General features: G+C 41.4%; 1 protein-coding gene across 1 annotated transcript in view; it reads right to left on the bottom strand.

Moving 5' to 3' along the window:
• The window catches only part of PANX2 (pannexin 2), a 43,010-nt gene extending 33,709 nt beyond the window's left edge, over positions 1-9,301 (bottom strand). Inside the window, exons 1-2 of the mRNA XM_018576730.1 lie at positions 8,995-9,301; positions 8,367-8,691 (exon numbers count right to left, since the gene is read on the bottom strand). Coding sequence (XP_018432232.1) covers positions 8,367-8,592 — 226 coding nt within the window. The 5' untranslated portion in view covers positions 8,593-8,691; positions 8,995-9,301. The remainder of the gene's footprint in view (positions 1-8,366; positions 8,692-8,994) is intronic.
• Between the last annotated feature and the right edge of the window lie 8,270 nt (positions 9,302-17,571).

The raw sequence follows: 17,571 nt of genomic DNA on the forward strand, positions 1-17,571 counted from the left end.
CTGCTACAGAAGTCACTGACTTGGCTGTGACAGTGCTGGGGCCTAGCGTTTGGATGATAGACCCGAACACTGCCATATGGAAGGAAGTAGTTTATCAATTGTAACAACTCCTTAGGCTCCCATAAAGGGCAAAAGGCCTACATAGGTACAGGGCACCACACCCCCAATAAAATAGTACACATAGCGTATAGAAAATAAACAAATGTGGTTTTAATTGTTAGTGACCCAGTTCTATATATTAAACATATGATAGCAGAAAATGGAAACTGTTTTAAACAAGGACATTTTATTTATGTATATCAGGGTAAAAACAGGGTATTGGCCATTAGCCAATAATGTAAGTAAATCCACAGTATAGTCAAATGAGTACAGAACTGATTAAAAATACTTGGTCCAAAGGACCAAACTTGGTCCTTTCGATCAATACTGTACTCATTTGAATGTAAATTGCCCAGTATGTGTGGCCAACACAAGTAAAAAAAAAAAGATAAAGAAAATATAAAATCTTCCACATTGAGTAAAACAAAAACACAATATAATAAGTATTGTTCATTCTTCTTACAAGTTCATCTGCAGTAGCAGAAAATCCCTATGAGAATGTGCATACTGTATGCATGAGCTACATTTGACCTTGAACATGTCATCCAGGCTTTCTAAAGGTCTTTAAGAAAACACACTGTCAGGACAATAACACAATGTACCTTATCAGATCTCGGCATAGCTAAATCATTTGATACTTTCAAAAATATCCTTTTGCATTGTATTTCAAATAAAATGGTGTATTCCAACCTTATAGCATTAAATGTCAATGCTCACTCACACAAAAGTACTGGATAAAAATAAAGTATATCACAAGCCTTCAATTAAGTCAGCAATATTTAAATCTTGAGAACAGTAACATTTTCTACCAACTTCAAATCTTGATTAAATATATGTAATACTAAATGGGGCTTTTACAGACAGTAGGACACCTTGTGCAGTCTTAAAGTGGTAATAAAGTCACTTTTTGAACCCCTTTCAAAAACTTAGAATAAATGCAATGCTCAAATTGCATTATGCTCCCCCGTATCCTTCTGCTTGCTGAGATATCAATCTTATATTTTGTGGTGTTGCCACTGGCACATGCACAGTGGTCGACTTGTTCCGCGCCTCTGGGTGTTGAAGTCTGTGATAGAGCTGCAAAATTGAATTTTAGGGATGTTTTTGAGCCATCTGGGATGGTGGCAGCTGTGAAAATGTACATATGAATTGCCACTGGTGGGTTTATTGTGGTTACTGGTGGTGATAGTGCTGCCATTGAAAGATAGTTCTAAGTCTAAGAATATTAATCTCTCGGAATTAGACGTGTATGTGAATGTTAAGCCTAATTTATTTTGATTGCAGTGGGAAACGAATGGTTGTATGGAATCAGTGGGGCCATCCCAGATAATGACGATGTCGTCAATATAGCACCCATAGAAGATTAGGTTAGAGGCAAAGGGGTTATTGTTCCATATAAAGATTTCTTCCCAGAATCCCATGGTGAAATTTGCATAGCTGGGGGCGTAGTTAGCCACCATGGCAGTGCCTCTGATTTGTAGGAAAAAATTGTCTAAAAAGGTGAAATAATTGTGCTCTAATGTGAATTTTGTGCAGTCGACAATGAACTGGGCCTGTTTGTGGTGTAGAGTGGAGTGGGAAACCAAATAGTGTTGAAGCGCATTGAGGCCTACCTCATGCGGAATGGAGGTGTATAAGGAGGTGACGTCAAGTGACAACCAAGTGTAGGAGGGGTTCCATTGGTAGTTTGAAAGTGTCTGTATTAAGTGACCTGAATCTTTGATATAAGAGGGTAAATTGATTACTAGAGGTTGCAAAAAGTGGTCTATATACACTGATAGTCCACTGGTGAGACTATCAGTGCTGGCGATAATGGGACGACCTGGGGGTGACAAGGAGTCTTTGTGGATTTTTGGGAGGTGGTAGAAGTAAGGGGTGTGGGGGTGTTGTGGGTATAGAAATGCTCTTTCTTTCTTTGTATGGTTGGATTCTCTGGATGCTGTCTCTAGGAGGTGGAAAAGATCAGTTTTGTACGTATTGAGGGGATCCGATGGTAAGTTGGTGTAGGTGGACTGATCACCTAGGAGCCTATGGGCTTCAGCTAGGTAGTCCGAACGGTTTTGGATCACAATACCGCCACCTTTGTCGGCCTGTTTGATAATCAGGTCGTGGTTGACGGAGAGTTCTTTAAGAGCTCCAGATTCAGAGAGACTGAGATTGTGATGTTTATGGCCATTTTTGCACATGGGCAGAAGATCGGAGTACATAACGTGGTAAAAGGTGTCAATGAACGAACCTTTTGACTGTAGTGGGTAGAAGGTGGATTTAGGTTTAAAGGTGGTGTGGATGATGTGTCTAGTGTGTAGTTGTAGGAAAAATTGGGGTCTGCTAGGTCACAGAGGATGTCTAGTGTGTCAGTGTCTATGTCGTCAATGTTACTGTTGGATTCATTGGGGGACGCTGAGGTGGTGGGCATGATCAGTGGATACTGTTTTCTATTTGCATAGTGTCTCTGAAGTGTTAATTTTCGAATGAATCTATTAAGGTCTATAAATAGGGTGAAGGGATTGGGTTTAGCAGTGGGGGCAAAATTTAGACCTTTTTGTAATAGGGATGTCTCGTATGGGCTGAGGGTATGATTGGAGAGATTAAAAATGTTTATGGTGCAGAGTTCTAGTTTGTTGTTTTTCCTCTTTTGGACCAATTTTCCTGCTCTGTTTCCTCTTCTGGTGATTTTCTTTTTAGTTTGGGCGGGTGTGAATGGCCCATGTCTAAAAAATTATTAGTAGTGATGGTATGGGCAAGGGGTGATGTTGACACGGGAGGTACTAAGGTGGAATTAACCACCGCAATGCATGGTTGGGGGCTGGAAATGGGGGGCATGATTTCGGGGCTGGTAGAGATGGAGGGGAGTGGATGGGTAGCTGGGGAAGGGGTTATCTTGCGCTCAGTGGTGCCTAAGGGGATGGGTGCTTTGGGCGGGCTTATTCTTTATGGTTTTGGATATGTGAGATTGTTGGTGAGGTGTGTGGGCCCGGTGACCAAAATCGAGCACCTACATCCACAACTGCGGTCACAGCAGCCCATGCTGCACTCGATATTGGTTTGTCCCTCCTGGTTCTCCTCCACACTGCCCGGAGTCCACATCCTCTCAGCGGCATCACGGACAGAGTCAACTCTCTCCGTTCACATCATTCACATTATTCACATTATTCACATCATTCCCTTCCGATGGATGAACCTCCTCAGTCAACATACTAATCAGATCCAGACAGACACCACGAGGGTCCCGTTCCTCCGCACAGGCCGTCCATCTTCCGATCCCTGGATCCACATGTAGGTGATATCACATTGATTCTTCGCCAGTGATTCTTTACCATCACATCTGATCCCCTGTTCGTTATACACATTACAGTCCAACTAACTAGTGCTTTATTTTTGTGTTTGCTGTTGCGCCCTCCGTGTTCCTTTGTCAAACAAGTGTCGGCATTGGAGGCAAAACGGGATCTGAGCAGCAATTGGGTGTGTGGACTGGATGACTGTGGGCTGCAGGGCCGAGACCTGACACCAGAACAGTGTGGTACCATAGCAGGAGATAGCTGATGCAATCGGTAGAAGGTCACTCGCACTGCAATTGAATTCTTGGTCAATCTCCTTTATTGACCATAGTATTGTCACATTGTAAAGCAAAGTTTCATTATGTATTAAGATACATAGCTAGGACACACGCTCAGTGGGATACCAAATCAGGAGACCGAAGCAGAGTTTGGGCACAAGCCAAGGTCAGTAACAGTCGGACAGTAAAGTACAGGGCAGAAGGCAGAGTAACAATAGGCAAGCTGAGTTCACAATGAGCAGGCAAAGATGCGAAGGCAGCACAGAAGGCTAGCCAGGTCATACACAGGTAAGAAAAAAAGGCAGGTCAGGTCACAGGCAACCAGGAACTAGCTAAAGACAATCTGTCCATGTTGCACAGTTCTTATAGGCCATTTGGCACTAAGTGAGCCTTTGCACAGGGCCATCATCCACAGTACACGCACATGCTCAAACCTGTACTGGACTTCTTCAGTTGGAATGCCCTGAACTTTCCTTAAAGTTTCCCTCCTAAGTTTGACATACATGCAGCGCAGCAGGAAGAAGGAGCTGATTCTGATAAGAGAGATTTCTGCTGTTAAAATTAGGTAGCTGGTTAGGGAAAGTGGGTAGGTGATACTGATTTTTAAAGTTAAATTAAAAGTTAAGGATGCCAAATCCCCACCCAGCTTTTTAATTTGGCAAAAACTAAACACAAATTTAAAATTCTTATGTACAAACAGTAATAAAAAAAAGCTAAGGGCTCTCTCTTGACCACTGAAACTCTGCCATTCCTACATACACGTCCAAATGGGAGGAGGACCCTAACAGAATCTTGGAAGTGGAAGATTGGTCTTAAATATGGCAGACAGTAAAAACCAGCTCCCTAACGAAAAAAACTAATTACAGACTGCCCTCCTGAGGGTATCAGCCCATAAAGCTATGTTAATCTAAAGGCCTTACTAAAATGTTTCAGAGAATGCAATGCTATAGGCACCTTTTATCACATATAGTGGACCTGCCAAACTGTCCTTGCCCTGTGGATGAATAGTTACCAGATGCTCAACTTCCAACATCAATTGACGGAGGGTCCTGTAGAAGTGCTACTCATTAAAAAAACATAAGGGGTCACGTGTTCTAAGTTCAAAACTCATGACATTCATGTTTACTGCTTGCAACCAAGCATATCACAGTCCTGGCAATCTACTAATTTGAATTCAATCTGAATGAGTGAAACAGCACACTCCAGTTTAATAGTCACAATTAGGGGGACAGTGGTGGTAGGTGTGCTAAGCTCCTTAAAACAGGGAGAGGAACCCCATATGACATACCGTGTTTCCCCGAAAGTAAGACCTACCCCGAAAATAAGCCCTAGCACTATCTTCAGGGATTTCTGTAATATAAGACCTACCCCGAAAATAAGCCCTAGCACTATCTTCAGGGATTTCTGTAATATAAGACCTACCCCGAAAATAAGCCCTAGCACTATCTTCAGGGATTTCTGTAATATAAGACCTACCCCGAAAATAAGCCCTAGCACTATCTTCAGGGATTTCTGTAATATAAGACCTACCCCGAAAATAAGCCCTAGCACTATCTTCAGGGATTTCTGTAATATAAGACCTACCCCGAAAATAAGCCCTAGCACTATCTTCAGGGATTTCTGTAATATAAGACCTACCCCGAAAATAAGCCCTAGCACTATCTTCAGGGATTTCTGTAATATAAGACCTACCCCGAAAATAAGCCCTAGCACTATCTTCAGGGATTTCTGTAATATAAGACCTACCCCGAAAATAAGACCTAGTGTCTTATTTCGTGCAAAAAAATAAATAAGACAGTGTCTTATTTTCGGGGAAACACGGTATACAAAAATACTAGGTGGAACTAGGAGTCATGACGGACCTATAATGGGGCGGACCCTTCGGGTAAGGCCGTACAGTGTTGTATCGGTAATTACAAAGGATCGGGAGCGAAGAACCCTGTCAGTGAGAAACAGGTGCATCTGTGGGAGCTCATTACCGTATATATCGTATATATACACACCCATTTTAAAACGCTGGTGTTTTGGGGTTGACACTATAATTTAATAATAAAAAAGGGGATTTATATAAAACCAAATTTTTTAATAATTGAAGATTTTTTTTTTTTTAGAAAACTTGATGTTAGATACTCATAATAATCATGTGGAGGGTATAAAATCAAATTGATACAAGTGAGTAAAATAAGACCCTGTATCTTAGTTGGACAGGGGTTGATTCATAGATTAAAAACTACAAATGGGTATGGGGACCTATAAAAATCTATGTGTGCAGAACACTAATGCATCTCCATGTGCCTATACACATGTGTGCAAATATACAAACAACTGGAGGCTTTTTATTTTTAAATTTTTACAAAAATCACTATTCTCAAAATTCAAAAAATTAGAGATCAAAAAAGAGTAAAAGTTACAAAATAAATAAATTAAAGAGTACATGCCATCCGCGCAATACGCGGCCCGTGCTTCCCCAACCAAGCACGCATAGATATACAAACTCAGGAGCATAAACGAGTTGCTCTAAGGGGCATGGTACTTTTCCAGGTTGGAGGGCTCGTTATTTTCTCGTGTTCAGAATCATAGTGGGTCGATGTTACAGGGGAGCTAAAGAATGGTGTGGACCTCAATTTCTTCATTTAGACCAACTGGTGTCAAGGTGTTTAATTTGTAAATCCAGAATGTTTCTCTTTTGCAAAGGCGATGAAATCGTTCCGATGGAGACAGATGTGTAGAGATATGCTCGATGGCAAACACCCGGAGGCCCTGAATTCTTTTGTGGTGTTTTAGAGTGAAGTGCTTAGGGACACTGTGTTCTAATTTGCCTTTTTCAATTAGGCGCCTGTGGTCCCCAATCACACGGTGAACACTCCATTTTGAACATACAGTTTTCCACTTCCTACACCTGACCCTCTGCATCGGGACACCAAATACCAGACGCCGCCACTCAGTTATTTGAGAGAGTGTAGTCCACATTGATTCAGTATTATCTTTCATCGAATTTTCATCCCTGCCTGCTTGACCTCTGATTTGTTGCAAACCCTGCTTCTATGAAACATAGAATGGTTTAGGGCCATGGAAAATAGTAAAGAGAAACGTCACCAGCACACCGAATTCCTTAGAGGATCATCAGTTGTGGATTTATGAAAGACTCATGTCAAATACACTGGAAAACAATGGGGAAAATAGTCCCCATTGTTACCTCATCACACATGTCAGGCAATATGCCATTGTATTCCAACTCCAGATGCCATCTTAAGCTTGACATACAAGCTGTGCAGTGGGAAGAGCGAATGCTGAGCTATTAAACAAGGCCTTGGCCATGGGAAGTGAAAAAAAGACTTATTTACATAGCTGGTAGGGGAGAGTGGATAGTAAAGGCATGTTAAGTGTAAAATCGCACTTATCTTAACAAATAGTTTTTCTTAAAAACATCTCTTTGACAACAGATGATTATTAAAACACATTTGTGTTGAGAGGAACCTAGGAGCTGCTATTGTTGACCTTCTGTGTAAGACATTGTGCTGCCATTGCTGATATTCTGTGACTCTTCTGTGTGGGACCATAGTTGCTCATGACACTGTAAGTGCAGGCATTGGACATCACTGATGCAGAAATCTGCTAGTAAGCCAACTCATGGCACTCCCCTGGTCAGCCCCTTAATTTACATACCAAAAAATTCTAGGGAAAGAAGGGAATGAAGGAATTAATAAAAACCAAGTAAGGTTAACTAAAAGTTAATAAGGGTCTAAAATGTTGTTTAATAAAGTTTAAAAAAAAACATAACAATAATTTATGAATAGAAGCTACAATAGCAGCTCTAATTTATAAATGACTGCGGAACAGGACCTGAAAGAGAGACAACTGACAGCTCAGCCCCATAGATTACACAGGAATAATTTGCCTGTCCCTTTGTAATCATTGAATCCTGGCACAGAGCAGGTGGCTGTCACTCTGACAGCAGAGTGGAGAGCCCTGCTGTTCCTGTGTAATCTGCAGGACTGACCTATCAATTTGACAACTCAGTCCTGCACTGTCTAGGAGACAGCCGGGCCATGCAGAGGCAGGAGAAGCTCCCACCCCAGTTACAACCCCCTACCCCCACAGCATGGCGCCCAAGGCAGTTGCTTCTGCTGCCTTAGCCCAGCCTTCAATACTCCCCCGAGGAACTGGCTTATCTTGTGGAAAATAAAATCAATTAGACAAGGTTTGCTGTCTAATAAATAACCATGACCATTCTTAAATATAAATAGACCCCGCACTAGATCCGTGATAGCAACAACACTGAAATAATATTATAATATTATTGAAAATTGATAAAATTAAATAATTAATAAAATAATTGTGTCGCGCATAATTATTTTATTACCAATGACCATTGGCTGTTGGAGTTAGCAATGCACACATAGACCTTAGATTGGAAATGGCTGAACACGATGGCTATTGTCTCATGTCTATGGGTACATTTAAGAAGCAATACGGCATCCCACATATGAATAAATACATACATCTGAAAAGTACTTTGTTAAACATAAACCAAACCTATTGGATATATGAGATAATCTTTATAAATATGAACGATTTATTTACCAATAACTGTAGCTTTCACCCTAGTCTCTTCTGCATCCACAAATTAGTGCAATTACGCTATCAACAATGCCATTTTATAATAATGTATTAGAAAGTGGCTAGAATGATGAAATCATTCTGGACTCACCAGCAAAGTTCTTTGTGAAGACCAAGGTGACAAGGAGAATAGGGATGAGGACTGTGCCGATGCTTACCACTCGATCAAAAGGTAGCTCCAGTTTTAGCTGAACCATAAGGGCTGCCAGGGACCCAGCCTTATCATCCTGCTGCCCTGGCAGGATCAGTTCTCTCAATTTCTCTCCAGCTAGCAAAGCAGTAGCCATGTCTGGATGGTTATCAATGATATGTTGCATAAGCGTTTGCTATTACAGTTGGAGCCTTGTCCCCTTAGCCTTTATGTATTGTCACCATCTACTGGGATGACCGTTGTTGGTCCAAAGAATAAGCCAAGTCTGCAGAAAAAAAAAAGAACATGCTAAGAAAGAAATGCTTCCAAATACTTTCAAACGTTTAGACAAAATATACATTATCAAGTGCGCATTACAAATGTATCCAATTATATGCTAAAAAGCAATACAAACTTTTTAAAAAGAATTAAAAACAAAAATTTAGGACAAATTTACGTGGAAGGAAAAAACATAATAATGAAGATTTCAGTCACTAGAGGAAAACCTGCATTCAGCTGCAGTGCCACTGAAACACCAAAATGAAAATGTTTGTAGAGATGCAATCCATGTATACATAGTCATCTTTACCTGCTGGGTGTCCCCTGCGTTCCACAAAGGTGATAAGCGGAAAAGCTGCCATCTACAGATTTCAAGCTGTCAGAAAACTTACATTGCATGTCCCTGAAAGCCGGCAAACCTTTGTGTGAGTATGAATGAGGTGAGAATGTCATTCGTCTTGAAAACCTGTACCCAATGCTACAAAATAGCTGGAATGTTCTGTGTACTCTAAGCTGTGATCTTGCTGCATGAAAATGAAAAGCAGCAAGGCTGAAGAATTCTAAATATATTGGTGTTCATGTCAGCCATATGACAAGAGAAGCATAGATACATAGCGTTTCCATTTACTGCAGGCTACAGAGTGGAGGCGGGGTCTCCAGCATTACAGGCTTCACTGCCCTATACAACAATATGTGTTCGCATCTCTCTTCCTCCTGGAGACACAATCAGATAGGCTGCTGCATTCAGATTGCATTAGGGTTTAGATTTTTTTTAATGTGAGCAGCTAATCAAAAAAAAAAAAGGTTATCTGATTATCGTTATTTGTAATTATGAATACTCACATGCCAAATGCATTTGAAATGAATTTATAATATTGATGCCTGGAGGGGATCATTGTAACTTCATAATGCACATATGATCTGTTTAATAAAACATCTTTCGGCCTTCACATGACTCCTGCTATGCATTACAGCTTAAGGTTACATTGAGCAATATATTATCCATTATATCTTCAAAAAAGGAATAAAAAAAAAATATTCCTCTAGTCATTGCATAAACATGCTGGGTAAGTTTTGGCTTTAAGGAAGGAAGTAGAGCTACCAGTTGAGAAGAGAACATAAAAAAATTTCCAATTATGAAATGTTGAATTGAAATACTTGATGTGCTTTCCTGTAACATGACTTTATTCAATGCTCAAGCTATGACACACTTTCTTTGCCTTTCACCTTGATAAAATGTATGTAGACCACAGCACTGGTTGACATGGATACTGCAGTCCTCATTCACTATAGTCGTTTTGCCTATTAGGCCTGCTGCCTGAGAGAGTATTTAATCTACCATCCATGGTACAGTTTGTTACATGAGCTCTGGATGTGTGCAGGGTTATAAACCGAGACATTATACTACTAAAGCAAACAAGAATGGTGAAGCCCTTTTATATAGTATTGACTCAGTTATTGCAAACCTTAAACCCAGACACTGCTTTCAGAATCAGCCACACTTTCCACTAACTGAGAGCTTTCAAACAGAAGATGAGACTCCTCTCAGCTGCCTTTGCTCTCTATCCTTTGAAAACACAAAGAGGTGTATTTATAAACAATTTGCAGGGCCACTCGCCCTGTGAAACTCCATGAACATTTGTTTTGTGCAAATTAACATTCTTTGTACATTTTCTTTCCAATTTAATTGTACTATATGTAAAGTACCACATTATGGCCACTAGATGGAGATGAGGAGCATAAGAAAAAGTACCGCATTTGCTGGCGTATAAGACGGCTGGGCGTATAAGACGACCCCTTTTATACTTTTTGTGTAAAAATATAGGTTTTGGGCTATACTCGTCGTATAAGATGAGTATAGCCCAAAACAATGTTTAAATGCACTTACTAACCTCCTTGGCGGTATTCCCGAGTGTGGCTCGGGGTTAATTTTCAGTACCATAAGCGGTAACCCTGAGCCACACTCGGGATTACAGTCTCTTACCTTGTCCAGGATCCCAGCAGCGTCCTCCATGTCCGTCCTTCAGCTACTACCGCGCTGAGCCAATCACGGCAGGCTTTGTATTCTTTAATACAAAGCCTGTATTTACTGAATACAAAGCCTGCCGTGATTGGCTCAGCACTGAGCTAATCATGGCAGGCTTTGCATTAAAGAATACAAAGCCTGCCGTGATTGGCTCAGCGCAGTATACTGTATGTAGCCGAAGCTACATACAGTATACCGAAGTATACCCGGCGTATAAGACGACCCACAATTTTCGGGCGTTTTTTTGGGGTCTCAAACCCCGTCTTATACGCCGGCAAATACGGTATTATTTTGCTATGCTGCTCAGCTCCATCTAGCTGGCCATAATGCAGTATTATATGATGACATTCAAAATGACATTGGACTTACAAAAGAAAAAGAACGTTCCTTTTGTGCATTCATTTGCACAGAATGAACATTCACAGAGATTCGCAGGGCAAAATGGCTCTGCAAATTGTTTATAAATTGACCCCAAAGTGTAAACTTTGTACTTTGCTGCTGACCCCTCTAACTGTACTTCACTTCACAGAGGCCCATGATTTCTTTAGGATGAATACAGCCATTGCTGTTCTTCTGTGCACAAAGATAGTGTACAGTATGTGTTGACCATACAATGAAATGCCAATGCACCAAGAAGCAGTATATCCACTCAATTGACTTTTTATATGATGCACTTACTCACTAACACAGATAGCTAAATATTGGATCAAGTGGCTGCAGGACAATACGGAAAGCAAGCAGACATGGTCAAGAGGTTCAGAATAGGATGGCCTACAGTAACAGAAAACCACAACAGATTCCATGGGGATGTGAACCCCACAGCACCTGTCCACCAACCTGTAACAAAATAAATGTTAATAAACAAATACAAGAAGCTAGACACCAAAATAAAGGAAGATAAATGGTTGGTGTCTTTTATTGAGGTTTAAAACAACTTTAATAAAACCAAATGACATAAAAAGTAAAATTAGTCATGAAACAAATTAACCAGAAAACCAAACTTTAAAGATTATGACAACGTTAAACGGAGAACCCAGCCTCAAGACTTAAGCTTAAACTTTGAATACCAGTCTGATGAAAATACTGAGGAGACACACTGTCCGCCTACAGGGGGTCAATACTCCCCAAAACAGAATAGCTGCAACAAAGGGAGTGGCAGTGTGGGCAGCTCTGCTTGATAGAAGATCTAGCTGCTGACAGGAAGATCTTATTTAAAGGTCACATATTTAAAGGTCAGTACCAACAGTGATTAATTGCTTGCTTTCCCGCCCGAAAGCATCCACACCAATCTCATTTGACAGGAGCTGTCATTTTTCCCAACCACACCTAGGTTGTTCATCTTCTTGCCTGGTAACAGCAAAAGCAAGGGCCTGAAATAGAAGGGAGAACCAGAAACAGCCCAGAACTACACAAGTGGTAATGGGCTCCCAATCCCATGGGGCCATATACATTTTTTGGCCCTAACATTCCTTGTGGAAAAAGTTAAAAAGTGGGCACTACCTTTTACTGGCTAAATTACTATATTGGAGGAGGTGCAAGCTTTTGAAAACAGTTTTCTTCTTCAGACATAGCTTCATACAAATAACTGAAAAATCATAATTACATATCCTTAAGTTAGGTGGACATCAAAGAACACAAGTTAATTAAACCAGCAAAGAGATCTTAATGAAGAGACAAAATACAAAATCACACATCACTGTATTTCTGTGGTGGGTATGACCAGTGGTGAATTTTGGTTTGGGCCTGCCCTAGGCAAGACGAAACTCGGCAACCCCCAATATAAATTTGCCCCACCCTCTCCCGGTTAAGACATTTGTGTAACCTGTCAGTCGCTGGATACAGTGCACATGCTGTATCCAGCTTTTGACATTTTCCTCTATTAGCGTAGCTGGGAAGCTGGAGTCTCAGGTGGGCTCTGCAGGGTATCAGGTGGGCTGAGCAGGGTCTATATTGGGCTCTGCAGAGTCTATGGTGGGCAGTGCAGGACCTGTGGTGGGCTATGCAGGGTCTCAGGTGGGCTTTGCAGGATCTATGGTGGTCTCTGTAGGGTCTCAGGTGGGCTGTGAAGGATCGCTGGTGGACTCTACAGGGTCTCAGGCTGCAAAGCCCACCTGAGACCCTGCTGAGCCCACCATAGACCCCGTACAGCCCACCACAGATCCTGCACAGCCCACCACAGACCCTGCAGAGCCCACCATAGACCCCGCAGAGCCCACCATAGACCCAGCAGAGCCCAACTGAGACCCTGCAGAGCCCACCACAGATCCTGCACAGTCCCCCTGAGACCCTGCAGAGCCCACCATACACCCCGCAGATCCCACCACAGATCCTGCACAGCCCACCCGATACCCCACAGAGCCCACCTGAGGCTCTCAGATGGGAGGCAGGATCTATACTGGGCTCTGCAGGGTCCCTTTACCAGCACAGTGTGATCCTCTTTCCTGCAGCTCCCCAGCCTGCCTCCTGATGAAATCTGCTGTCAGCTCGAGCCACCCGCTGCTGGACCTGGCCTCCTCCACCACTAGTGCTGCTGTGCCCAGCCACCTCCGCCGCGTGACCACCACTCCCTGCCTCCTCCTCCAGCGAGCACTCGCGGCTGCCTACTTTCCTTGATTAGGCAGCCGAGGCTGCCTGATTTTGTGCAGCCAGTCTTGCCTCACTGTTTTGGAAAGTGCCGCCCTGAAGAGTGCTGCACAAGGCAAGCACCTTGTTTGCCTTGCGGTGGCTACATCTCTGGGTATGACCAGGTGTTTGAGAGCAGCTGATATTGCTGTACTCATTTGGTCTCTCCTAAGGCAAATAGAGCAACAAAATTCAATAATGTTGGGTTATAAATAATTATGTCTCCCTGGCCAACAACTAGGAGGTTTATTGCCAGTGGTGCATGTTGGGGAAAGACATAAATATTTGGGAGTGACCTTGTAAGGTGCTTCTCCACCCACATCCCCCCAGTTTCTTGCCTGGGGTAAGATGTGTTTTTGACTGTTCGCATAGGCCTGCTGCCTAGGGAGGGCCTATATGTGGAGGCTTGAATTTGGGCCTGAAGCTGTCCTGCCTGTTAGAGGGGAAAGCTGGCCTGAGATAGGGTGCTTATAGGGTAAGAGGCTAGGTGAAGCTGGGTAGAAGCTCATACTTTCCAATTGTCCCTCATTTGGAGGGACTGTCCCTCTATGGGAAGCAAATCCCTATTTCCATCTTTGCTCCTCAAATGTCCCTTTTTCTGGTTTACATACAGACAAATGAACATACTATTCACAAGCCTAAAGTGTTTATAATGCTCCAAACCTTTCATCAAATCTTCATAATATTATACCTACTGGATGTCAAACATTAGTTTACAAGGAATGAAGGGGTAGAAATAATCATAAATGGGTTTAACTGGGCATATTTGCTCCTTAGTTCCTCATGGTCTGCAAGATCTGAGGTGTGAAAGGGGCATGGCTTTTGACCTAATATTTTGTGCTTAAAGGTGTTCCTGTTTATATGTGGGGAAGTATAGAAGCTGCATCCTTGCAGTAGCTTGGTAACTCTCTTGGGAGGATGCACAGGGAAGTCTGCTAGCCAGTTGAGGTTCTGCTACATACAGTGATGCCAGTCTTGGCCGAGTTACCAAGAGTAAAAGGTATGGTTTCATTCTCCCTTTTACTTATGTATAGCATCCCTCTGACCTCCAGAAGCAGATTAGGGACCCCCAGTTTTAGGGTGGGCCAGCATTTCATCTCAGGGTTAAGTCCTTGTTGGGTTGTGGGAATTCATTTTGAGTGTCAGTCACTTTAAGGTGTTATAAAGATGTTAATTTATATACATCTAAGCATAGAATTTCTCTTAATGCTGTCTCAGGCTATCGTAGGGGACCCAGAACTCTGTCCACAATTTGCAGTGACTGGGTGCACCAAGTACCGTTTTCTTTTACTTTCCTGCTCTTTCTCCTCAATAACCGCTACAGCTGCGGCTGCTACAACGGCACAGTGAGCAGAAGTTGCCAACTGTCTGCAGAGTCAATAGCTACAGAACACAGTAACAATTAACATTGCATATAGAAATAAAAATTGCATATAAAAAATTATCTCAACACAGAAGGTTCTACATACACTTCTCCCTACCAAGTCTTCGCTAGCAAGTGCTGTCACAGCACCTTTTTCTGGAATTCTATTTACCAGACATCCCAACTCTCCCGGACGTTCCGGGAGTCTCCCGCTAAAAGCAGCTCCCGGCTGCCCAGGAGAGAAACATTTTCTCCCAGAAAGATTTATAGATTCTTAATCAATACACCTATCTACAGTATAATGGTAGTTCAGAATGTGAATACTGCATGTAAACTATACAGCAATTTATTTTTACTGTTGCTGTTACCTTTATATCAGTAACACAACAAATGATTGAACCAGGTTGCCATCTAGTGGAAAGAGTAATAAACAGCTTATTAAACAACAGGTACAAATATAAGGAATGGAGCTAGAGCTCTTTACCTTGTGAGACAGCATTAACAAGAAAAGCGGTTACATGCGAACAGTGGTGGTGCTGGCCATTGATTTGTACAGAGTACAAATCAGGCCGTGTGGCTGCTGAGCGCAGCTAACTGCATACAATGGGAAAAAGCTTTTCCGCTGGCCGGTGCAGAAGCTAATTGCCCATGTGAATGTAGCCTAACGGATTTAACAATTTCTGACCTACATAGCTGTACAAAATGTTGATGTACAGGTGAAACTCGAATAATTAGAATATCGTGCAAAAGTAATTGCAGTAAGTGCTGCAAAAGGGGCCCAAACCAAGTACTGAGTACATATGCATGCTTGTACTTTTCAGAGGTCCGATATTGTTCTATGTACAATCCTTGTTTTATTGATTGCATGTAATATTCTAATTTTCTGAGATTGTGGATTTGGGGTTTTCATGAGCTGTAAGCCATAATCATCACAATTATGACAAATCACGGCTTGAACTATCTTGCTTTGCATGTAATGAGTCTATCTCATATATTAGTTTCACCTTTTAAGTTGCATTAGTGAAATAAATGAACTTTGCACGATATTCTAATTATTCGAGTTTCACCTGTATAACACAATGGGGGGCATTTATCAAAACTGGAGCAGACAAAATCTGGAGCAGCTGTGCATGGCAACCAATCAGCTTCTCCCTTAAGTTTGTTCAGTTGAGATTTGAAAATGAAAGAGAGAAGCTAATTGGTTGCCATGCACAGCTGCTCCAGTTTTTGTCTGCTCCAGTTTTGATAAATTCCCCTCAATATATTTTACAGTGGTCATACAGTTATATACAGAGTAAGTATACCAAGTTACTTTTCTAAATAAAAAAAACTGTAACACTTTAAAAAACTGTAACAAAATATGGTATAATAAAAAATAATTATTGTACAACAAAAAAATGCATCATGAATATCTGTCACACATACAGTACATGAATGTCATACACATGTATTGTATTTCTCTATAGTTTTGGCTTTGAATTTACTTTTTAACTATGTTCTAAAATGTCGGACACCAAAATATGAGCCCGTGTGATTAAAATTATCATAGGATCCAAGGGGGCAAGGCATTTCAGAGAGAATGTTTAGTACAATAAACATCAAAGGGACCCTGTACTGCCACTATTACTTGCATTCCTGCTTAGTGGCCATTGACCCGGAATGAACAATAATCAAACCAGGATTTCAAATTATGGCTATGCTTGAACCAGGTCACTGTCTTGTCAAGTAGAAAGGAAGGATAAAGATAACCCTGGAGTATGGACTTTCAAAAGTCAACAGCTACCATATTTCTAATCTGACAGGTGCCCTTGATGGCAGCTAGTTACAGGAAACATGGCATCTCCGCCAATGTCTTTAAATTTGCTACAATAGTAATTTAATGTTTTGTGAGCTATTTACATAAATTGCTGTATGATCAAAGAGGTGCTATATGGCAGCAGAGATACATGCATCTTACTTCACCATAGAAGTTTGTAAAATTTATAATGACATCAGGTTATATCCGTATTTGTATCATAATTGATCAAAAATATCTTTAAGAATTAGCATAGAGAAGTTAAAGCATCAGTGTTGTATAGTGTTGTTAGCCATAGACAGCAGTAGGGAAGTAAAAAAGTAGGTGATACCATTTATCAGCTAACTCAATATATTCTGAAGTGCAAGCTTTCTTTGTCAGGCATTGTTTCATACAAATACATTTAAAACTATAACTATATACACAAGTACAATTGACAATAAAGAACACACATTAATTAAACCAACACCAGACAGGGAAATATAGACAAAAATACGGATCCAACGTTAAGTCCAACTGAGTCCAGACAATAATGCTTCTAGTCCTCTTGTATGGTATTGTATTGTAACTGTACTGTCTCCTGATATTGTGTAAATCGCTGTGAAAACTGTTGGCAATACATAAATACAAAATAATAATAATAATAGAAAAGCAAAGGCAAATCATGCTCAAAATTCAGGAAAATCCAAACTTTGCTTTAAATAAATTTAAAGTCTGTGGGTAGAGAATCTTGTTATTCAATTCTGTCCACTGGTAGGGCAAAAAACCAAGACACCTGGAATTTGCACACGGTCATGGGTGACATGTATCAATGCCAAAATTATTCACTTGCCGTCCGCCCATTGTGAATACACAGGCGGACAGCAACCTCTTCTCAGCGGGTGGACATACATATACATGATTTTTCTTTCTGCTCGCGCTCACTAGCACGTGCGCGAGCAGGATACCGCCGCTTATTCCGGGCTCTTATGTCCCACCTGCGGGCCTGGGACCGGCACAGCGGCTGTGTACTCTGTAAATGGAGGAGAGATCAGCATTCTCCCACTGCTGATCTCACTATTTTAGTTGCCTACTTAAAAGG

Source organism: Nanorana parkeri, unplaced genomic scaffold (assembly GCF_000935625.1).
Source record: "Nanorana parkeri isolate BGI_ZX_2015 unplaced genomic scaffold, ASM93562v1 scaffold75, whole genome shotgun sequence".
NCBI lineage: Eukaryota > Metazoa > Chordata > Amphibia > Anura > Dicroglossidae > Nanorana > Nanorana parkeri.